This window comes from Notothenia rossii (genome assembly GCF_949606895.1).
Source record: "Notothenia rossii genome assembly, chromosome: 9".
Classification (NCBI taxonomy): Eukaryota; Metazoa; Chordata; class Actinopteri; order Perciformes; family Nototheniidae; genus Notothenia; species Notothenia rossii.
In genome coordinates, this window is record NC_136907.1 from 66,403,874 (window position 1) to 66,428,800 (window position 24,927).

The 24,927-nt window shown below is 40.8% G+C and overlaps 1 protein-coding gene across 4 annotated transcripts in view; it reads right to left on the reverse strand.

Moving 5' to 3' along the window:
• The window catches only part of LOC307018599 (voltage-dependent R-type calcium channel subunit alpha-1E-like), a 54,048-nt gene that overhangs the window by 10,326 nt on the left and 18,795 nt on the right, over positions 1–24,927 (reverse strand). For 3 of the 4 annotated variants that reach the window (XR_013802460.1, XM_079648913.1, XM_079648915.1), the window contains 27 exons: positions 17,222–17,325; positions 16,233–16,391; positions 14,807–14,997; positions 14,620–14,723; positions 14,423–14,538; positions 13,101–13,154; positions 12,768–12,848; positions 12,421–12,630; positions 12,217–12,329; positions 11,507–11,619; positions 11,279–11,410; positions 10,917–10,986; positions 10,409–10,526; positions 10,216–10,283; positions 10,016–10,083; positions 7,095–7,835; positions 6,418–6,662; positions 5,984–6,185; positions 5,720–5,849; positions 3,962–4,021; positions 3,720–3,826; positions 3,200–3,211; positions 2,568–2,664; positions 2,293–2,453; positions 905–1,042; positions 620–821; positions 366–530 (listed from right to left, as the gene is read on the reverse strand). Coding sequence is in view for 3 of the 4 variants with exons in the window: in XM_079648913.1 (XP_079505039.1) it covers positions 366–530; positions 620–821; positions 905–1,042; positions 2,293–2,453; positions 2,568–2,664; positions 3,200–3,211; positions 3,720–3,826; positions 3,962–4,021; positions 5,720–5,849; positions 5,984–6,185; positions 6,418–6,662; positions 7,095–7,835; positions 10,016–10,083; positions 10,216–10,283; positions 10,409–10,526; positions 10,917–10,986; positions 11,279–11,410; positions 11,507–11,619; positions 12,217–12,329; positions 12,421–12,630; positions 12,768–12,848; positions 13,101–13,154; positions 14,423–14,538; positions 14,620–14,723; positions 14,807–14,997; positions 16,233–16,391; positions 17,222–17,325 (3,961 nt within the window). In the remaining variant the exon portion in view is untranslated. The remainder of the gene's footprint in view (positions 1–365; positions 531–619; positions 822–904; positions 1,043–2,292; positions 2,454–2,567; positions 2,665–3,199; positions 3,212–3,719; positions 3,827–3,961; positions 4,022–5,719; positions 5,850–5,983; positions 6,186–6,417; positions 6,663–7,094; positions 7,836–10,015; positions 10,084–10,215; positions 10,284–10,408; positions 10,527–10,916; positions 10,987–11,278; positions 11,411–11,506; positions 11,620–12,216; positions 12,330–12,420; positions 12,631–12,767; positions 12,849–13,100; positions 13,155–14,422; positions 14,539–14,619; positions 14,724–14,806; positions 14,998–16,232; positions 16,392–17,221; positions 17,326–24,927) is intronic. The other variant, XM_079648914.1, reaches the window with a different exon arrangement.

The following is a 24,927-nucleotide window of genomic DNA, read 5'->3' on the forward strand; positions in this document are numbered from 1 at the left end:
TCAGCAAGTAAAAGAAAATATATATTTAAAAGAAATGTCTTTAAAGTCACTATTTATCATTACAAAATGAACAAAACTGTAATGAATTCTTTTTTTTTGCAAACTGAACAGTTCCTTGTTCCACTTAAACACATATAAAACGGCAAGCAAGCATAGTTGACTTTTATTATGAAAGTAAGTGTTGAAGTCTTCACACCTCTAGCTTTTCAATTCGTATACAGCAAGACTGGAACTTGGAGTAAATGTTGATTGGTTTTCTTATCTCTAACTCACAGTTTCTGAGCACTTTAATATGCAAATATGATGAACACAAGGTCATTTGAACTCTATCATCTTCCAGTATTAATCCAGCTGTACTGCTTTACCTTCATCATGAGCACCACAGTGTTGAGCGCGATCATGACGAGCACGGTGTACTCGAAGGAGGGCGACGCGACAAAGTGCCACAGTCTGTACTGGAAGGTTTGTCTGTTCTGCGGCATGTAGCGGGTCATCGGCTTGGCGCTGATGGCAAAGTCTATGCAAGCCCTCTGATGGACAGATAACGAACAAAACAGACATGAATGAAAACGTGTGGATGTAACCGTGTGGGGTGTGTATGCATTTCACTGTGGCACACCTCGTTCTTCTCCAGACTGCACTCCTGAATCATCTTATCCCCCTGCTCCTGGAAGGTGATGATGATCAGAGCCACAAAGATGTTGACGAAGAAGAACGGGAAGACCACAAAGTAAACCACGTAGAAAACAGACATCTCCATGCGGTTCCCCCGACTCGGCCCCATGCTATCTTCTGTCACATCGGTGGAGTGCTGCAGGATCCTAGCAGGGAGAAACAGATGGGAGGAAATCATTGATCTGGGGGTAGCCAGAATGAGTGAGGTACCAATGGAAAGTCTACTTACTGAGGCCATCCCTCTCCAGTTGAGACAGTGAAGAGTGTGAGGAGGGCCCAGCAGACGTTGTCGTAGTGAAACTCGTGTCTCTTCCACTCTCTTCTCTTCATCTCCTTTTTGTCTCGGCTGTAGTCGATGTAGTAGCCTCTGTAGGGGGAAGAGCGGTCAGAGGTCATTGCTTCACTTAATCCACTTACTAAACCAGCATGTTGGACGAAGAGAAAGGTATTTAAGCTTTTTTTTGTGAAAATACTTTTAGCTGTTGAATGTGGGGATCTGGGGGGCACAGTAAATAATGAGCCTCTGTGCTGTGAGACATTTGTGGAGGGTTTCTTTATTGCCCTAAAATGACGGAAATGCTGTAGTGGTAGAAATAGAAGAAATAGTTTACCACAAAAATTATATTTCTTTATCATCGTTACCTTGAATTCTTACAGGGTGATTGAAGAATCAAAATACTTCTGTTCTTTGGGTTGTTAGGGAGTTACCTTTCCTTTGTAGCTTTACTGTTTTGTATATAGAGAGGTGAAGTCCCGCCCATCTACTTCCGACTCATGGGACCTTATTTCGGAAAAATGATGTACTGTATTGAAGTCAATGGAGAGAGAAAGATTATCTTTCGATCCCGTTTGAATTGTGCCATGAATTACACTTATGATGTTTGTCAATCTTAAAAAATCATTTCCATGTCAAAAAAGTCAGTTTGTCGTAAAACTGTTGAAATATAAGACTATGAAAAATACGCAACTAGAAAGACTACATATCCCAGAATCCCGGTCCCGCATGCTGGCTCTTACGGAACCGACTAACTCCCCTTGTGTGTATGTACAGCTCTCAACATGCCCAGACTTGTAGTGATTTTCACCTCTTTTAATACTTTTCGCCTCATTCTGAAAGAAAGAAGTGAAATGTGCCAACGTGACGGCCGTCTTGGTGTGTGGTGCGAGACGGGAGATGTAGTTCATTGAGCGGTTTCACACAAAGAAAAGTGTTATTTCACAGATTTACGACACATTTTCATTTTTTGACTTGCAAAATGATCTTTTAAGTTGACAAACATCATATGTGTAATTCGTGGCAGAATTCAAACGGGATCAAAAGATAATCTTTCTCTCGCCATTGACTTCAATACATAATTTTTCCGAAATAAGGTCCAATTGAGGTCCACCGGAAAGGGAGGGACTTTGCCTCTGTATAAAGTGCAATATAGTGCAGTATATATTGTATTTCCAGCTGCAACATTAAAGTGTTAATGCATGATGTTAATAACTATGCACTTTCACAGCAAAGGTTTGATCAGGACGTTTATTTATATAATTTCAACTTTGTGGTATCATTTATTTTGGTTAAAAGGTTTGCTTCCTTCTACCACCAATAGTTTGGATACGTGCACTTACTGGCATTCCTTCTCTGAATTCATGGAGCTGTCGTTGCAGTAGAAGAACTTCCCCTTGAAGAGCTGCACGGCGATCACGGCGAAGATGAACATGAAAAGCTGATACACGATGAGGATGTTGAAGACGTTCTTCAGAGATGTGACCACACAGTCGAAAACAGCCTGTGGAGAAGAAAGAAAAAGAGGAATGGCAAAGCAATATCAATCTTTCAGAGATCTGTCAAATAACACCAAGAATAAAATACTAGAGATGTCTTGCAGATGTTAACATCGCACCTTGAGTTTAGGAAGCCTCTTGATGGTTTTAAGAGGTCGCAGAACTCTCAACACTCGGAGAGACTTGATTGTCTTGATGTCTCTGCCTTTGTTGTTTCTGTGGACAGTGAAATACAGCACTCAGGAACAAAGCTGTGAACTCAAAGTCATGCACATGGACATATGGCTCAGACACAATCAAAAACGGTGAAAAATAAAAACATAGTCAAAGAAAAAGGTGCATATCGGAAAAAAACAATGAAACACACAACCGTGACTGTGTTTGTACGGAGACCAGCAGGTGGCAGGGGGGGACGTTTTGATCACTTTGCAATTTGTATATTTAATTGATTACAGAAGAAAAAAAGGTCCTGACTTGAAGGTCCCATTTGTTAAGGCAGATGTTATTTGCACCCGGGTGTATATTGCCACACTGTAATTAAGGGACAGAATTACGTAATGATATATTAGCGTGCCCAAATGATCAAAGCTGTGACCTGTTACCTGTCTGGCTCTGCAGTTTGGTGAGATTAAAAAGACATAACAAAAACAAAAAAAAACACACTGAATGCAAAAGGAAAAATCACATAGATAAAAAAAGAGAGATATACATAAGAAGATGGTGAGAGATGCAAACATTTAGTGCGACTGACCCCATCACATTCCTGGTAGCCCCCAACAGTGATAAAATCCACAGGAACAACAGAGAAAGATTGAGACATAAAGAGAGATTTCACTGTGAGCAAAGCTTGGAGCATCACAGCAATATTCACAACAGAGAAATTAACATACAGTACAATTCTCTGCAGTACAACCAGAGGCACAGAAGGTTATTTGGCACGCTCATGCTTGGAACTACGACAAATATAAATATTGAAAAGGCTTTTTAGCTTCACACTCCACCCATGTATAGCGCGAAGATACACAGAAATGTACTTTTTCCCTCATGTTGTAGGCTCATGGTGACATTTAAATCTGAGTAACACACTTCACAGGGCCATGCATGCTTCTATATTTGCCGTTTTTATCTGTAGCAACATTTATTTTTGAAGCTACAAAAGGGCATCTTTGGGGGAATGTGGTAAATAACCATACTGTATGTTTAGAAAAGGACACCGCAGTGAGTCAGTCATTAGTCATCGGCAGGCTATATACCGTACTGTTGTGACTCACGTTAAAGCAAAAGCAATCAGAGCTCCCACCACCACGATGAAATCCAGGATGTTCCACATATCTCGGAAATAAGAGCCATCGTGCAGAATGAGACCCTGGTCTATCATCTGAAGGACAAACACCCACAGGGACATGTCAAGTGAAAAGACTGAATACACACAGGGACAGAACATTTGGAGAACGTCATGTTCTTCAGGATTGGTGTAATATAAATGGAGAAAAGAGATGCTTCAGTGGCTGACCTTGATGATCATTTCAAAGGTGAACACTCCGGTGAACACGTAGTCGAAATAACGGAGGACCTGGAAAATGTACCCAAAAATGTCAATTCAAATAAAAGGTTATTGATTCTGAGGATACATACTCTACATGTATGTACCGCATACGCATTGTCACAGCATGTCAATCAGCACACTTTTTACGTTAACAGCAAATGATACAAACAGATGTTATACTATTTTATTTCTGTTTCCCAAGATCTGTCTTGAGCTGTTACAACAACGACCACATTTTAATTCAGCTTTTTTTGGTCGTGAGCCGCTCCTACTTTTTACTTGTACATTAGATCAGAATAGTGTCCATTTAGATTTTCAGGAGGTGTTGAGTCTGTCTCTGTACTTCTTCAAGAGTAGTACATATTCAAGGTTTGCTGCAGCACATATGGGAATTTAGTGAATCCAGTCGATGGTGTGAAACCTTTTAATATCATTTGAAGTGCCCTTAGTAGATCTTTACTCTGGCTCTCTGATATTAAAGTTTAGAAATGACTACACTGTGTTTATTTGGTTACTCTTGACACTTCCAGTGACAGGGAGTTGTGAAAAACAAAGTGCCCAGCTATTTCTCAAGTAGAATGCGTGTGAAACCAAGGTGTCACCACACATTGTTGCTGACACAGTGTTAAGTTGAATTGAGATCAAACAGTAAACCTGAAAATGGTCATTTGTGTTTCAGAGTGAGTAATTGTTGTCTTTCTGTCTTTTTCAGTGTTATATGGAAATATTTGCTTCCTGGAGGATAGATGGATTAACACTTGGTCAGTAATTCATTTAATAATAGCGGCAGCGGTCAGTGTATTAAAATCAGACTGCTCTGGTGTTAAGTCAATACAAGCCAATAAGTGCTGACAAACTTCTTATTGGTTAAAGAAGTATAAAACCAAATGAAATTAACGAATAGACATCCACTGATTTTTTAAGGCGTCTTTCAGCTTTTCAGAAAGTCAGAAAGAATCCACTTCCTGTTTCAACTGTTGCTTAAATAATAGGGATGCTCGATTATGGCAGAAATCATAATCTCGATTATTTGGGTCAATAATTGTAATTGCGATTATTAAATGCGATTATTCATTGACTTTGAAAACATGAATTTATTGGAGAAAAAAAGTTGAACAGTATGTTTTTAACAGTTGATTAACCTGAACTTTAAGTATAATTCAACTGAAAAACAAAACAAAAATTATAAAAAAACAAAAAAGTAATAATAAAAAAATAATCGATTTATTTCGATCACGTTGTTTTTGTAGTCGTTGCAAGCCATAATCGTAATCGCGATTAAAATACGATTAATTGAGCAGCCCTTTTAAATAACGCATCTCAAGATATTCAAACTTTATTTTTTAATTCTCAAATGTAAATTATTTTAGCGTTGGATTTAGTCCTCGAAAATAAAGAATCAAATGGCTTTTCCTCCATTTTCCATTTAATATGGTGAGATAATTGCCAGGCTAGTATTAAATATTCAAATTGCCCTGACTATTACATTTAAATGCTACATTTTGACCTGCATTTGTAGGTTAAAAATTCAAATGCTTTTGTGAGGTTACACTTTCATTTACCAAATGCTCCCATACCCCGTCCTTCAGTGTAAAAGTACTAAAGTGCACTCCTAAAAGAGACTAGTAAAACCTTTTCTTCCTACATGCAATTGATCATCCCACATCTAAATTTAGATCATGAATAAAACAAAAGCTTCTTTAGGATTCTGTCTTCTGATCTCACCTTGTTTCTGTCGGAGTTGGTGCACACAGGGTCCTCAGCAGCCAGTGCTATGCTGCTCGCCACGATCACCAGGAGGATGGTCATCTCAAAGTAGCGCAAAGAGACCATATAGTGACAAATCCTCCTGATTCTGCGTATCAACGAAGGGGGGGGGGGGGGGGGGGGGGGGGAGATGTAAGAATGTGGTGCGCACACAAAGAGGAAGCAAACACTACAGCACATCATGTGATATTCAGTGATTTAGTGGATTCTGTAGCATCTTACGGGTTGGAGGCCTTGAAGATGAACATGCTGTCTGGAGCTACAGGTTTGGGAGGAGTCGGAGGTTCCTCCATCTCCTCTTCATCATCCTCATCATCATCCTCCTCATCGTCGTCGTCGTCGTCCTCCTCTTCCTCATCATCCTCGGTATCGTTCTCTTTGTCTGTCTGTTCAGAATTGTACGCCTCCAACTCTTTGCTGTTCACTAAAACGCAGACAAAGGTGCAAGAGCAGAGAATAAAGTGCTTGGACAGCTATGATAAAGAAAGAACAATGTGAGTCACCGGCACAATGGATTCATCAAGGAAAAAAACAATGGCACTCTTCTCAGATGTCAAACACCTACACACGGTGATCCATAGTGATACCGACACTAAATCCCACTTTACGATGCCCAGTGAAGCAGCGTGAGTGCCGTGAGGAGTGATCACAGCTACCTGTCATGGGCCTGAGCTCCAGCAGCGGTTGTGCAGACATTTCGATGGCCACGCTTTCCGCCGGGTCGGATTTGGCACGCTTGATGGAGACCTGGCGGCTCTCAGACTCGATGGTCCTCACACTGAACTCTGTGGCCTCTAGGGCGGGCTCCACTGGGAGGGTTTGGTCCGTGTGCTCTCCGTCACCCTGCTCGGACCAGGGACGCTCCAGCAGCTGCTCACACTGGGGAGGGTCAGCAGTTTCTCTGAAATGGAAAAGAACCGTGTGTGCTGAATTTCTATCATTCATTTTGATCAAAAATGTTAATCCCCCCCCTAAGATTTTTAGCTAGCAGCATGTCACTATAGATAGTCATTTCCATATGTCAACCAATTCTTACTGAAATCTCCCCTATATGGTGGGGTGTATTATCCTATTACAATCAAGAACCAAGACAAATGTCATATTTTCTATTTCACAATTATTATAATTTGTCTTAAAACATTTGTTTAAACCACATTACCCTCAGGCTCATCTAAAGCTTGTGCTAAGTTCAAATACTCAGTCACGTTCCAGTTAAAATAATCTGTACCAGAGAATTACTCTCAACAAGACAAACATACAAAACACTTATGAACAAATGCTAAAGTTCATGAGTGTTAAACCTTTAACAAGAAACACGTGAAAACCTCCTTACCCTTGACACTCTTCTCCAACTTCTGCGTATGGGTTGATGATGCATGTCCCCCCATCCTCTTGGACGGACCCTTCCTCTTCTCTCTCTGCCCCCTCTCTGTCATCCCTCTCCTCCTTCTCGTCCAGGACCCCCTCCTGGCTGTGGGACCGTTTGACCGGCGGCACCTCGTGAGGCGACACGGTGCAGTCCAGACTCTTGGCTTCAGGGCGAGCGTCGCGGTGACGGTGCCTCCTGTGCCGGGCCCCGTCCTCCCCCCCCTGACTGGGTCTGAACTTCCGGGCCATCCTGTGCCGGCCCCCGCCTGCCGCCCGGTGGTTACCTCCTCCTGTTTTCTCCTCGCTCAGGTTAACCAGAGGCTCTGACCCCGGGGGCTCGGGGATGGCGATGGTGACGGACGCCGGGGTGTCCGGGAGTGGCGTCCCCACAGACTCGGGCAGTTGACCCGGGGTGGCTTCGGAGGCGGGGAGGGGGACGGCGGGAGTCTCCTCTGTGTCCTCAGTAGGGCCTGCAAAAAGCTCCTCTCTGCTGGCCACCTGGCGACGTTTCCGCAGCTGATTGGCTCTCTGCTCCCACACCGACATGTGGACTTTCCTCCTCCTCTCGCGGCGGCTGACGAAGGCATTGGGGCCCTTGAGGGGCTGTTCTTCTGGGGGCCCCGACCTGTCCTCGGGCTCCTCTGGGAAGTTAGGTCTGCCTCGGTGGATGGCTCGTTTCCTGTATAGGTAGGGTCTTCTCCTCCCACTAAGGACATCAATGTATTTCATATTAGTGTGAGGCAGCAACAGGCAACAATTGAGGAATTGGTGACAAGCAACATCAAGACTTGTGTCCATTTAGCATACCAGTTTGATCAAAGAAAACTCAAACAAATCAAATCAAAGTTGCAAGAAAAGGACAGACCTTTTCTATGGATTTATAATGTTAGTAAATCAGTAACAAAAAAAGAGTCCCATGGAAAAATATGCAAATTACTTCAAGCTAAAAACTACAAATACATCCAAAAATTAAAAAAATGAAGATACCTGAGAGGTAGGGACAGATAAAAAGAACCAAAAACCACAAGAACCAAAAAGATAAAGTGCAGGAATTAGTGTGGAAAAGAATCTCACAAATCGAGTAGGAAAACTTAAGGGAGGAGTTCTGTGAGACAGAGATGCATACACGTATACTTACTGGTGTTCAGATTCTTTTGTTGTCCGTGTAATCAATGAGTGATTATTTGAAAACAAGACATTAGTGTTTTACAACATACACAGAACATTTGTCGTGACACAGAACAGAATGTGTGTATAAAAGGTGAATGGGAAGTTATCCAGCTATCCCAGAAGGGACTATAATCAATTGTTTAAGATTCATAATATCTGGAAGCTTTCATTTTTGTTTGGCCGTTACCATTAAATAGTTTTGTCAATTAAGGGTTCAAATTGGTTCAGAATCTGACAGAGCGTCCAAATACACAACATTTTGGTCAGTGCCACATAACAGTCATAAAACAGGACAACGTGATGGAAGCAGCAGAACACTGTAATACACATCAGAAATAGCATCTTGATCGCTGCAACAAGTACAAGACTAACATTCAAATATGTAACAGACAAATGATACATTCAGTGTCACAGCTAGAGTCATTAACCATTACTGTCGTCGTACGTAGAGGTGAGGTGTGTTTTCACTTTTTAAGTTAAATAGAGTTAAATAGTGCCTACTTGTTTTACTTTGTCTGTAATGCAATTTGTCATTTTGTTAGGATATATGCTACTTATTCATCATTACTACATGGTTTCATGAGTTTGATGAGAGTTTGAAGGATGCACCATCGGGATTTTGCATGTTTTAACCTATTATTACCAGCTTTCAGAGGCTTCAAACACTTAATAAAGGTTAAAACAATCACAGAGACTTTAAAAACACTGCCACTCATTTCAAGTTAGTTTCTGCAAGTTGATTTTCATATGGTTCTTTCCACAAATGGAAATACTCAGAATGTGTAGCTAATGGTGTAAAACATGCTAAATCATGATCTGAGTCCTAATCAAGCTGCCAGGCCTGAGCTTAATGTCCCTGCAGTACATACTCTTTAGTAATCAGTGTTTAAGAATGGGTCACTCTGCGTTAGTAATGCCGCTGATGCGACATCTAGTATTAACAGCTCCTCCATTGTCACTGTGGTGACACTGAGGACACAGAGTCATACCAAGAAGGGATTCTTAGTCATCATTTGACACACAAACTCCAAAGTGTGCCTCCTCCCAGTAGAGTGACACACTGAGACTTCTAACTGTTCCCAAAGATATTTGAAAACTTCCTCCTGCGCTCCTCATGACTTACTGGATTATTAGACCTGTGGGAAAGCCACCAGGTCATCAGGAGGAGCGGGAGGTCAGTGAAGAATCTCATTTACAACGAGAGAGGCTGCCCATTACCGCTCGCAGGCTAAGAATGTTACAGAAGGAGTTTCATATGTGCTGCAAAACCAGTCTCAGAGATCATGCTTCTAAATCAGGCACAACCAATAACCATTCAGAGTTATGTCATCAATGCCTCAAACAAGCCTTTCTAGCGTTTCATTCACCATGCACCTGGAGGCACTGAGGAGCAGATTGAGCATTCCTCAGTTACACCTACTGGTTCTCAGAGAGTCCACACACACTGGCATAAATATTGATCTTAGTTGTTACCCCTAATTGATTTTGACACTTTTTCATAGAAGCAGCTAGATGATCAAATTCAGGATCACCACCAGTTCTCCCACAAGCATTGAGTTTGAATTCACTACTTGCATCTGTTGCAAAAACACAAAACAATTTGAGGAGTCGTGACAAATACAGCCCAATGAGAGTTTATCTGAGAAGCAGTCCCACACTCACGACTAAGAACTTCCTAAAAAGCTCATTTTTGTTAGCACTTAAGCAATAACTTACTCAGATATCAGGCCATCTCTGCCTCTGGCATATCTCTGGTTGAAGAACTCCTCCTCCTCCTCTTCATCCTAATAAAGATAAATACACATTTAAAGGACGCATAAACCTATTCATTATTACACATTTAACATACACATCATTGAATGTGTGCGATAAATATATTTAAATTAAAAAAAAACAGAGGTAAAAACTGTTCCGACCTTTGTCAGTTCCTGTGCGTTGGCCAGATTATCCACAGCGATGGCCAAGAAGACATTCAGTAGTGTGTCTGTCATGAAAGCAGTTAAGAACAACACACTTTGAATGCAGCACTTGTATTTGTGATGGACTGTTATACCACTCACTGCAGTATCACAGCTTTTACTAAAGAATCCACAGTGTCAATAAGGATACAGTTTCCAAACAGGGTGAGCACTATGAAATAGATTGATGACCACATGCCGTACTGCACTCCACCCTGCGAGCGAATCCCGTTATACATCACCTCGTTCCAGTCCTCGCCAGTCAGAATCTATAGGCAAATGCACATAAATAATTACGTTGCTCATATTTGATCTGCCTAAGAATTCCCCGAGCAGGCTATATACTGTATGCCCTGTATGCAAACCCGTTCAAGATATGGTATTTAAATTGTCAAGGAGAAAGATAATTACTGTTTGTGTTGATCAAAACACTCTTTCAAAGTGCGGTTGGTTTTTGTAGCGGATCTGATGTGGATTTATTCACGTTTCTGATATTCATGTGCGCATATGTGTGCATGGTTGTGTGGGATGAGAGCGGAGGCAGGGGGTGGAGAGCGAGTGAGGAGAGTTGTTTAATCTGCGCCTGGGGGTGAGAAATATCCCAGGGTGCAATGTGTCATGGAGAGCAAGCAGAATGAGGGGATCTGTGGGAGCCAAACCTGAAACACTGTCATGATGGAAGCTGGAAACGTGTCAAAGTTGGTGGGAGTGTAATCTTCAAAGATGAACCTAGAGGGAAGGAAGATAGAAAGCAGGGTCAGATACAACCAAGGAAGAAAAGATGGAGGAGGAAGAAGAGGAGGAGGAAGCAGAGCTATTTTTATCTGGACATGTCATTTCCTCTCCTCTTCATCATTCAAGAAACGGCTGTAACAGTTTGCAGGGTGTGTAGCTTACATTGCCCGATGTGATATGTAGCTTAAGATATTCTATGACATTAGGCATCAACAATCACAACCAGAAAAGAAAGCGGTCCTCTATAACTTAAGAAATGAGGATGCTTAGAAGTCCTTTTACTCACCTTCCTCCAAAAAGCTGCATCCCCAGCAGAGCAAACACCACGATGAACAGAAAGAGGAGGAACAGCAGGCTGATGATGGACTTCATGGAGCTCATAAGGGACACGACCAGGTTCCTGAGAGACGCCCAGTATCTGATCAAAAAGAAATCACATGTTTTTTTTTTAGAACAATGTGGGGATATTTACACAAATACATCAGAACTCCAAAATCCACTTTGTCTTCCTTACTTGGTTATTTTGAATATTCTCAGGAGTCTCAGCGCCCTCAGTACGCTGATCCCAAATGACATGCCGGGCCTGAAGAAACCCCAAACTACCTCAAAGATGCTGCCAACGATGACCTGAAACACATGACAGCAATCACAAATCATGTCCAATAGGCTCCATGTGACCAGAAACTATTTGACGACAACAAGATCATATCTAGAGTAAATGAGAAAAAGATGTGTGCTTTTTTATATTTGTGTTTGTATTGCTCTCAAATCAATGCACAGGTTTTGATACTAACGCCTTTGTTTGTCTTATTTGGGGTTGAGGAGCGCTTAAAGATAGCTGACCAAGCTTCTTGTTTGAAGATTTGATAGCACTCTCCCAACAAATTCCTCAGGGTTGTGGTGTCTCAATTTTGTCTATGCTATTTTCAAAATGTTATTTGTTCATTTTTAATGTGTAACAAGTGATTCTGTCTTTAATGTTGACTTGATAATACGAGGTCATTATTATGCATGTGTTTTAATGTGCTAGGTATAGTCGTCGTGTTTCAGTTTTACATTCTTATATTTGAATGTTACAAAACATGTCTTACAATAATCGAAAGTACGAAATATTTAGCTAATTATTCCTCATTTTGCAACAGAAATCCAACTCTTTCTTCGTGATATGGAACTACATTTCTTTGAGTTACTTTTTTCTTGTTCAGAATGTAATATAAGTCTCACCCCACAGTCAAAGCAGTTGAAAGATGAATGGAAGTAGAGCCGGAAACCCAGACCATACATTTTTAAAAACATCTCAGCCAAAAACAGCCCCAGAAAAACAAACTCTGCATAGTCTGGAGAGGAGAAAAACAATTAAATCACATTTTTGACCTGAATTCTTTGAAAAAGCAGTAGATTATACTTTGATGTAAAAAGTGAACCCACAGAGGAAGATGGTCAGCCAGTCGGGCTGGTTGTGGTGGACGATGGCCACACAGATGGTGTTGAGAGCCACAAGACTGAGCACCATCAGGTAGAAAGTGTCCGTCTTCACCATGCGGCGGATGGATATGCGTAACATGCGCTCTTTACGCCGCAGGTAGGCTGCTGGGCCTCGCCGGCCGCTGCGGAAGTTCATCCTGGATCGAGACATGCCTGAGAGAGAAAGATGGAAAACATGAGTTCAGGAGAGTAAGGAAGTGGTATTCTGTAGGATAAAAATACAGTATGTGACTTAGGAGAAGAAGTCTGCTCTGAAGGTTGTGTGAGTAACTGAACAAAGTTATACTCACTGGCAGTAGACATGTCTGTATACTTCTCGTCCCCTGGCGCTCCTCTCCGTGCACCAGTCTTCTTACTCGCTCTCTTTAGCACTGAAAATACATTTTTATATTTTAAATGAAAAGGAGAAACAGCAAAATGAAATTATCACTGGTTATCCACCGCTGTACTTTAAGCCAGCGTTCAAAGAAGTGCCTTCGACATGTTACTAGACATACAGTAGATATTGAGTAAAACAGTTGAAACCAACAAGACAGATTATATTTTTGGGCCGTTATATAATATTGAATCATCACAGATCCATGTGTAAGTAGGAGTGATTATCCAAAGGTGTGTGAACTCACCATCTAACGGCGATCTCCCAGAACTTTTATTCTCCTCTGCCAGCATAACCTCCTCTGTAATATCATAACACTTGAAGTTATACACAGATTTATTTGCTTTAAAAGAGGCACAGTTTGAATGATCAGGCATGAAAATATAAGTTGAATGGTTGTACTCCTTAGGATGTCTGCTAACATTTACAGGAACTGATGTGAATGTAACTTTGAGAGGCCGCTATGACCTTCTTTAGAGAAACAGCTCTTATTCTCACTTCATTTCTCGCAATATCTCTCTCTCTCTTCCTTCCCACACTCACCCACATCCATGTACACATAAATATGCACCGCAGCTCTCACACACACACACACATGGATGTAAACACACAAACCAATGGGTGTGCACAAAAATGCAGTCAGTGAGTCAGTATAACCTTTTCTCACCCTCTACTTGTGTGGGAGACTCGCAATGTAGATTGCCATTACACCACTGTGTGTGTGTGTGTGTGTGTGTGTGTGTGTGTGTGTGTGTGTGTGTGTGTGTGTGTGTGTGTGTGTGTGTGTGTGTGTGTGTGTGTGTGTGTGTGTGTGTGTGTGTGTGTGTGCAACTCAAGGGAAATACTGTACTGTAGATTCAAAAACGGTGTGTCTGTTGCAGCGAGATAGCTTTACGAAATCAGCTGTGAAAAAGCCTGACCATAATGCAACAGTAAATGAATTTCCCAGACTAAATCCCAGTTCCTTTAAAGGCACTTGGCTTCACACAGTTTAAGCACGTTTTCATTGAAATTGTACTACTAGTGTGCTTACAGAGTTACTTTCTAAAATGTTTTGTTTGGAAGTCCAAAAAAATAAACAAACCTTCCATAGAGATCGTGAATACCAAAATTAGTCACAAAATGAACACAAGGATAAACAAAATTAACCAAAAAGAGATGCTAACAATAACAAAAAGACCAATGAGAGACGCAACACTTATATAAAAGAAGACACACAACAACCAAAAAAAGACAAATACACCACAAAGAGACAGCAAAACTACAAAAGAGTAAAGTAAAGTCACAAAATGTCGCCCAGAATGTGTGGCTCTAGTTTTTACTCTATGTACCAGGGGTGGGGGACCTATTGTCCATCCATTCCTCCACGTAATTAAACATCTGTGTGTGTGTGTGTGTGTGTGTCTGTGTGTGTGTGTGTGTGTGTGTGTGTGTGTGTGTGTGTGTGTGTGTGTGTGTGTGTGTGTGTGTGTGTGTGTGTGTGTGTGTGTGTGTGTGTGTGTGTGTGTGTGTGTGTGTGTGTGTGTGTGTGTGTGTGTGCAGGAGTGAAGTGGTTCTGCTGCCCAGTACCTGCCCTGTCTATCCAGGCTCTGTAGCCGTTCAGTTCTCTTTCCGCCTGCTGCTGGCGGCGAAGCTTCATGAAGGCCCGCCTGTTCTCCACCCTCTCCCTCTCCTTGGCAAACTCTCTGAATAAGGAAGCAGACAAACAAAAGTAATACAGACCTAAACACCTGTGTTATTATCCACAGAGGAAGAGTCACACTCACCCGGACAGGACTCCCAAAACCAGGTTCAGCACGAAGAATGAGCCAATGATGATGAGAGGGATGAAGTACATCCAGTTCCATGTGGTACCCAAAGCATCGTTGGTCTGAAACCCATTACATTCATGTCATTAAACAAGAACCTCCTGATGCTTTGAGGTTCGTTCCTTTCAGCAGAACTGAAGCTCACATTATAGAGAACGGCCGTCCATCCCTCCATGGTGATACACTGGAAGACGGTGAGCACAGCGAACAGGATGTTGTCGAACTGCGTGATGCCGTCGTTGGGTCCGATCCAGGTGTCGTTGCAGTCGTAGCCCTCCGGACACTTCCTCACTCCGCAGGCGAACGCCAACTCTGACGAGTCAACCGTCTGATTTTCTACAGAGAAAGGAAACATATAGTTACGGACACAGCTTTTTTTATTACCAAAAACTCTCACGATGGCTGTCGTTGTTTTATTCAACTTTATTTTGTGCATCCTGTGTGTTTGTAACCACAACTTGTTCTATTTACAACAAATATTTTGTTGTTAAGAATGAGCTCTACAGAACAACACGCTAAAGAAACACTGAGTTCACATAGTTTCTGAACAATGTATGATCTTTTTACTGGATATTATCTCACGTCATTTAGTCTAATAAGACTTTTACAGCAGATTGTGCATTCTGCAGTGATGGCAAATATATCTTAAAGTCCCCTTCTGTTCATAAATGAGATTTTGTATGTAAATATTTGTACATGTATTAAAACATGTCTGGAGGGTATTTTTAAACTTTGAATATTCTGTGAATATTAGAAAATTAAAAAGGGTGATTTTCCTGTTCTAAATACAGTTTATACTTATTTCGGTTTATAATCTTAAAACCATCTTTGAGTGGTGCTGGGAGATAAATGCTATGGTGTGGCGCGTGATTACAGAGTAGTTGTTGAGTAATTAAGCACTAGCTAAATTAGCCAGCAACAACTCTAATAATAACTCTTAGCTCGCTGCTTCTGTAATCTATGAAAGACTCTGAGTCTCAAACAAAGATATTCCCACCCTCTACTTGAGACATTCGAGCAAACCACTTTTGGTGTACTGTACTTGCTGCTAACCTATCAAAGTGAATAATTAATCATCGAAAAACGTTTGAGAATTGCTTCAGTTTTGTGTTAAAAGCAGTCTCAGGACAGAAGGTGCACACAGATGGAGAGGTAGTCAAGCCAAAATGAATCCTTAAGCTGTTGGACATCATTATGCCTTCTAAGCATTAAAACTAAAGGGTGAACATGTTTGTTGTTTGAATGTGAATTAAACCTTTTATTCTAATTCTGACAGACTGACATCAAGCGGTTTGTTTTGATTTAGTGACAATATTTGCCCCCCTACAAACATCGGAAATGTCTTTTGATTGAATCCAGATTGAATCAGTGATTAACAAAACAAAAGATGAGACAACAATTCAAGGACAATCCCAACACAATGAGAAAATATATTTGAGAAAGTGTTTTAAGACATCTGCCAATTCAGGACCGAATCCAAAGCTTTTGACTCGTGTCTAACTATTTACTTTCACACTCTTTTAGCAAGAGAGATGACTGCCCTCCTTGCTCCACAAGACAAACAAACGCACCAAGGAGTTCGACAGATGGCAGGCAGTTTTGGTTAAGCTTCCCGCTGTAAAACTCCAGACCAATAATGGCGAACATGAGGATGGCGAAGAACAAGAGCAGGCCGATCTGTAGCAGCGGGATCATGGCCTTCATGATGGACTTCAGGACAATCTGCAGGCCTTGAAGCATTCACAAAGAAAAAGTCAGGGATAACAACACAGTAGTTTTCCGAGCAATATTGTAAATTAAATGTATTTGTCAGTGCCTCTCCTCTGCTCATTAAGACTTAATATTAATTGCACTAAAACGTAAGTTATTTCAATTGCATATACAGTATATTTTGTATTTCTAAAACATAGGTTTGTATCACCACAGTGATAGCAGTTGAATCTTTAAAAGTAAAGTCCTGCCAAACTCAGCTTGAGACTTAAGAGAACATATTCAGTAGCCTCAGACTCTGCCATGAGTTTTTCTTTCCACCTAACTCCCTCAAGATGAATAACAAAATGCAGTCTTGTAACTATAAATGCAGTTATGAGCTGTTAAGAATGGAAAATAAACTGCAATACACCTGCTTTCCGAAATGTTTCTACATATCTTAGCTGTGTTTCACAGGTTTTTAATCAGACACCATAGATTTTGAATACATTGGTGTGTTTTGGAAAATGACTTTAGTGTCATTGCAAAATGCACAGGCTCCAAGCTCATAAGGACCTCAACATTCATCTTAAACCTTGAAAGGATGCACCTACACTTGTATCGATGGTCTGCCTTTCACAGTAAAGGGATTGAGCACCTTCTTGCAAAAAGAAATGCAATTTTCTGAATGTTTTGTAAACACATTTCTTTTTTCAAGTAGTATTAGGAAATGTAAGATTACTGACACATTCTCAAACGCCAGCTGAAACCGTCCGGACATTTACTTGCAAAGAATAATGATGTGTTATTTGCATTTATATCAGTTAGTTCGACCTCACGGTGCAGGATCAGGGATCAGTGGCTGACTCACTGGGTATCCCCGAGACGAGTTTAAGAGGTCTCAGCACTCGCACCGCCCTCAGGGTCCGAAGGTCAACGGGGATGTTCATGTGGGCTCCAGCAGTGGCCATGATCCTGATGGACAACACACACACACACACACACACACACACACACACACACACACACACACACACACACACACACACACACACACACACACACACACACACACACACACACACACACACACACACACACACACACACACACACACACACACACACACACACACACACACACACACACAACTGTGTTCATGAGAACATAAAGGGTTTATAATGAGGCTATGAATTAGGTTGTAAACACTTTATTAATCATTAAGAACCATTTATAAACCAGTTCTAACATCGTTGTCATACATCAACACAGGCTCACTATTTGGCAAGAGGACTAAGCCTTATATTGGCTACCTAGCGAGAATCAACTCAGTGAACAACAGATACCAAGGATGCTGGCTGATGAAGAAGAAGAAGTAAGCTAGGTAGCCAATATAAGACTTAGCAGTACAGATAAATGTTGGCTCACTAATTAATAAATGAATTACAAACTATTCGTAAACCCTTTATAAGGGTAGTCTTATTGTAAAGTGGTACCGTACTTTGCTAAGAGAGTTCAATCTATTTGTGCCGGCCTGAAAAGGAAAACAAATGTGGGTTAAAATAGAGAAAATGGTGCAGGTAGATAAATTAGTAGATAAATTAGTAGATACATTAGTAGATCAATCTAGCCCAGCTCTTTGCTTTCTTGAGATTAATGTAAACATCTGTGTCGTTGGATACATTTAATCATAGAAATAGGTGAAAGGTAACAAAAAGGATGAAGCTCAAGGACAGGAAGAGGAGAAACACAAACTGATTGGATGTAATGCTCTCATTGAGAGGGTACTGTCTATCCATTAAATGTACCACACTCGTACGGTGAGAGACAAAGAATGCACAGCTACACCTGGCAGGCATATCTACTCACATCTACCCACACACACACACACACACACACTGAAGTCCCTCCACCTACACACAAACAATATGAAACAACAACACGAGGAACCTGCAGGCAATCTCTTACCGTGATACACCGCAAATCATGAAGGTGAATGATTCTTGTAGCAATGGAAACAAATACGGCTTTATATTCATTTAAATTAGAGGAAGATGTAGAACATAATGATGAGAAAGTGGTACAATGTCACTGCCACACATTTTCCATATATTCAAGGTGAGATCAATCGAGCCAATTCGGTGAACCGCAAGCATTAAAGCTTTTCACTTTGTCAGAGGGTCAATGTCAACTGTTTATTCAAGTAATAATTGAATTAACTTAAATTATCCAAGGAATGCAAATTATCCCCAGATTTCTCTCTGTTTAACTCACCATACAAATATACTAACTCATAATATCTTAGGACGTCGTCAGAAACTATGGGGGAGGGTGTGTGTGTGTGTGTGTCTGTGTGTCTGTGTGTGTGTGTGTGTGTGTGTGTGTGTGTGTGTGTGTGTGTGTGTGTGTGTGTGTGTGTGTGTGTGTGTGTGTGTGTGTGTGTGTGTGTGTGTGTGTGTGTGTGGAGAGAGAGAGATAGAAAGCAGGGGGTAGAAAGCACATGGCAGAAACTCAAGTGTAAGCCCACGCAGAATCTCTCCTGAAAGCAGTGGGAGGGAGCGAGGCCGAATGAGCGAGTGAATGTGTGAGGCCACGTTCACACTTCTTCAGAAAAACCTGAAAAAACAATAATTGTAGATCATCTAAAAGATTTATTAAAAAATTGCATTATTTCGCCTAAGTGTGTGTACATTTTCTTTCCACATTAAAATGTGAACTCTATAGGGCTATTAATGTTGGATAGTGTTGTATCACAAAGGAATGCTTTTGGTGGTGGAGTAGTAATCCAAATAAAGAAGTCAATTGATCGTGATGTTTTAAACTTAAAACAACCCAATACAAAACCTCCCCAGGTATACTACACTAGGTTTTTAGGAGAATTCACAGGAAGTGTTGTAGCAAGGTTCATTCATCAAATCAAATCAAATCAAGTTTCATTTATATAGCACATTTATAAACGATTTTTGGTCGAGCCAAAGTGCTGTACATATAATAAAAATAGCCTACAGTAGAGACACTTTACAGCAAATACAACAGCACAGATTGTTCAGAATATCAGTATGAGAAATACACCCTCTATCCTTAGTTGCCTATTCATTCTATTCATACACCAACCACATGAAATTCTTTCATTTCTTTGGAAAAAACTGGGGACTACTCTGGGGGGAAACTGATATTTACAAGTTGGGCAAACACAGATATTAAAGGGAAACTGAAGGCATGTTGATGTACCAAAGATAGAGACAATTAATAAGGAAGTACAGGCCAAGTTTGCAAAATGCTGTAGCCAAATACTACCTGACAGCGTATTTTCTTACAACCTGGGAAATGACATTGTAGTGACTTTCAAACGCCACATTTTTCTGTTTTAATGTTGACTCAAAGTTGTACATTTTCTGTTTCAGGAATATGACATCATCAGTATTATTTATGTGTTAGAAATAATTGGTTAGTTGGGCGATCAGTCGAATGTAAGTATAAATCAGAGCATACTGTATCCTTATTTACATACCAGTAAATATTGCACGTTATATGCCATTCTCTCAGATTACTAAGGAAGGTAGAGTTTTGTTTGAGAAATTTGTTTCTACAGTAAAATAACGAGATAGCTATCAAGGGCAGCATATCAAATCAAACTATTGTCAATTAATTAAGCGAGTGAGTGAGTGAGTGAGTGAGTGAGTGAGTGAGTGAGTGAGTGAGTGAGTGAGTGAGTGAGTGAGTGAGTGAGTGAGTGAGTGAGTGAGTGAGTGAGTGCCAGACAAAGAGATGACACAGCGAGAGACACTGAGACGGTGCGGGAGCAGAGGAGTGGGAGTTTGCGGAAATAGCCTTCAAACCAAACACACAGAACAAAGGCAGCAGCACTCCTTCAAGGCTACACTTTAGAGCACAGCAGCTCAGCAGAGGCTCAAAATTAAGGCAAATATTTGTGTCTGTTTGTGGTATCTTGTGAAGCATCCCCACATATACTTTTGTCAGTTTAAAACATTGTTCTCTTACATCAACTTTGTGACAAGATAGGTTTGAATGTAATAATGACTTCACCGCAAGTAAGTTATGATCCGCTGTTTTCTGATTGACGCAGTTAATCACGGAGCGTCAACATATATTGCTCACCTTCTTGTACATGAGACAGCCTGACCTCTTAAAAAGGTTGCTTGCATTCCAAACACTGAGAACAAGAGATTGATAAATGGTCAAATGGTAAATAGACTGTATTTATATAGCGCTTTAGCAGGTCTTTCCGATCCTTCATATCACTTTGCATACTACAAGTCGTTCCCCCTTGCACCTTGTTCGGACAGCAGCGCCAATTACATTCAAAAACCGAATTTGAATCAACATTGTATTTAAAGTTGTATTGATGTTAACATTTTCTTTTCTTATAAGTATGTTTCAGTTTATATCTTTGATTTCTTCTGGTTAACTTAATTGGCGAAGTTTATCCTGCATTTCAAAACATAGTTCCAAAAACATCCAGTTTTGCGGGAGTGAAAACGAGCCCGACAGAGAAATTGTAATAGAATAAATGTATCACTTTGTCGGGGCTTTCAGTACACACACACACACACACACACACACACACACACACACACACACACACACACACACACACACACACACACACACACACACACACACACACACACACACACACACACACACACACACACACACACACACACACACACACACACACACACACACACACACACACACACACACACACACACACACACACACACACACACACACACACACACACACACACACACACACACACACACCTGTATAACGATTCAGCGGCGAGTTCATGTTCATACTAAGAGGCTAATCTCTTCCTCTTTGTCTCCTTAAGTGAAGCACTGTTGCACAGTTTTAAACCAATCTGGCTCTGGAGAGGCTGAATTCATTACATGCACAGAATGCAGGCTCTCCCACACACCTCCACCTACACCAAGAACGCCTCCAAAAACTACAGCAATCAGCAGCATCACGTTGCTCACCGCTCACACAGCTCTGTATGGTAATGTGCAGCTGAGTCAACGTCAACATTATGCGTCAACAAATTAATGGCTTTGATTGAAATCTGGAGACAAAAAATCATCGTGTGTCTAATGGCAACGCTAATACTGCTCTGTTGAATTGGGATTACATACACAAAAAAAAGATGTATCCATGATTAGTCATAGAATAATGGGCTGGTGTATGTGTTCCCAAAGAACAGCCACCTGGGACCTTATGCTCTATTGTTCGTTCAGTTCAATTATGAGACTATATTTAGAGTGGAGACCACTGCACCTGATATTTTAAACACTTTGCATAATACACATGAAGTTGTCAAGAGTTTAAATCTTAATTTCTTGGAAAATATTTTTGCCTCATGTGCCACAGCGAGTGACATCAGACTCATTGACTCATTTCCCTGAAGCCAAAGCCTCCAGGAGTGTGTTGCACCAGTAAAATATTCTAATACATTAGTCACTTCATAGAGTTGCACCATTACAACATTTAGTCATGTTTCAGTGAGTTTAGTAACCACTAAACTCTTTGTAATAACTAGTTGGTGTTGTGCAAGCCGATTGTAATTTTGTAGTAAAGCGAAAATATATTCTAAGTTTGAATTTACAATACAACTCATATTGTAAAGTGTATGTTATTGAACTGGAAACCATCCAAGTGTTTACAGTGGGGGGGCCAACTGCTTTCTGTTGTCCTACTTTCCCTACCATCTTACCAACACACTGTTGCAATGAGTCACAAAAATCAGTCCACAGACACATTGACATACATAAACAATACCAGCTGTGGATGGTAATAAAGTCACGTTACTAACATCACCGCAAACTAACACGACACACAGAGAAGGTGGGCCAGGCAGTTTTAAACCAGCACCGCAATCACACTTGATGCAATGTCGAATCAAGTGCCGTATGTTGTGGAGACCTATGTCCACTTTGCAACTTCAAACTCCCGTGTTCGGACCCCACCCATCTTCAAACGCTGCCTTCAGTTTCAGTTTTGTGACGCCCAATCAGTCCAGGGGTGAAGGTGGCCAATGACTCACTCTTGTGTGTCTGTCTTTGAGCCAGATGGCTAATGAATCACTCCCAACTCCCACCTAGCTGAATTATTCATCCTGTATAAAGAGCAGCGACTTTAGCAAGGTGTCACACTGTGTGAGAGCGACAGCAGAGTGGGGCAACAATGGAGAGCAGACATCTGTAACACAACATGATGGGAAGCTGACAGTGACACCTGGGGATACATATCAGGGAGATGTCAGAAATAACCTAACAACATGAGGGTAACAGGTTCACAAGAAACAGCATGTGCCATCATCAGCCCTAAAAGTGGAATGATGCACAGGCACAAGTCATTTGGGAGACATTTTACTTCTAATCAAAGCATCAAGTCCACATGTGCCGTCTGCTTGCCGCAGGATATAATCGACCATTTTAGAAATCCCCGATTTAAATTGGTCTGTGCGTAAATTGATCTAGCTGTTGTCCTTTTTGCTACACATTATTTGCCCAGATTAAGGATTTTAATTGAGCTCAATGTCCCAGCAGATTCCCTTCTATCAATTCAATAATATGAAAATGGAATAAATGCCGCCAGCGCTGGCCCAGTGGCCTCGATTTGATTCCCCACCGTCCTCTATGACACATGTCATAGAGGCTGGTGGCAGGAAACCAGGTCATCAGTTACCAGATGTGTCTGGAATTTGATAAGATGATCTGTCGGCTGCAGAAAGTACACCGACAACTGTGTGTGTTTTACACTCATTCGTTCTCTCAGTTCAAGAGCTTAACTTCAACAGTTGAGTCATTTTTTGGTGACCCTGTCAGTATAGTAAAAGGTGCAACAGATCAGATTTCAGACTATTCAATCAAATGCATCAGCTATTCAGGGTGAGGCACTACTGTCTATCCTCATGTAATGTTTCTCATGAAACCTACAGTTACAATTGTTTTGGTCACTTGGGGGCATCCTTCTAAGTCGGTATAGCAAAACGGTTAAAAAAACATTTTTGTTATTGAAACATTGAGCAAAAATGGGGCAATATTATTATTGTATATTATTATTATTATTATTATTATTATTATTATTATATATTATTATCATTATTCATGTTTCTGCCCCCGTGATGAATACATTAAATCTATTTTAGCTCAGTTTTTGGTCTCCAACTCCTGACTGTAATCTCTGTGTCTCTAAAGGCTCCTCTATGTTCACCAGCTAGCTGCTAACTGTGTCTGCATTCTGCCGGCAGCGGAGCAGGAACACAGCTGTCACCAAAAAGACACTATTAGAGATACTGATCCAAAACAGTGTAGTTGCCGGACAGCTAAACAATGAGCTAAAACCCGCTAAGAACCTCCATAAAAGGGAGCTGCAGATTGGGTGGGATTGAACCCTTTCACAATATCATTTGATTCATTGATATTTAAAAAATGTAGTTCCTGGCCTCTTAAAGGTGAACTGCATTGATAGCTTTACCAAACTTTTGCTCTCTGGTGGCCTCAAAAACAATAATGATTACACTTTTCTCCTATCTTGTGTTAAGACTCAAAGCTTAAAACTTGTATGAATATAATTTGACTTGTGTGAGTCAATTAGTAAAGTATCATAATGTCTTTGCTTTGTGCACAGTGTGCTGTAATTCATGCAGTGCTTGACCTTCACAGACACACGTTTGTTATAATTTGTCGATCCACAGAACCTTAATTCAACAACCAATATAAGCAGGTAAAATTCTACCCACTCAAATGTGAATATTTCCTGGTTTCCTCGTGGCATTTTCACCTCGAATAAATCCCTTACTGTCTCTCTTATATAACATGTAGTGGAGGGCAAACAATAAATCAGTTAACTGAGAAAATAAATATTAAAAATGTATCCTTGACAATGATTTTTATGTAAGACACACACTTTCACATGTTCCCAGCAGCGATGTTTGGAGGACTGTAATTGGGTCCACAGCTTGCTCCGACCTCCATGAACTCAATGAAACTGTTACACAACTTGCACCACTGGCCTTCAAGTGATATCCTACGCCAAATCTCTATTTTAGGCAACACTCACTTGCTGTATGCTTGATGGGCGGTTAAATAGGACAGTTTCCTGCAGCTGTGAATATCTGGACGGTTACAACAGAACAAATCAAGCGCTGAAATGTACAAGGAGTGTATTTATTTTGCCACACTTTTTTGAAACACCATACTCTGTGTTTACTTACAAATAAAAAAACCTGCTTGGAAATGTACATGAAACATTTGCATCTTCATAGTTTCTAGTCTAGTACTTTAAGGTTTGAATCACAAATTGCCTATGAAGGATTAGGAAAGATAATTATACTGACGACACGTTTCCTCAGTCCAGCACTGTAAGTCCCAAACTGTTTGAAATTCACAACTAGTGAACAACGAGCTGATGCTTTTTGTACCAAACATTTCTTCATTTATTTTTGGCTAACAAGCCGATTATTGAGAAACCGAAAGCAAAATGTTTTGCAGCAAACAATGACTGGTGCTTAACAGAGAATACCAAATCAACCAGCACTGTTAAGAG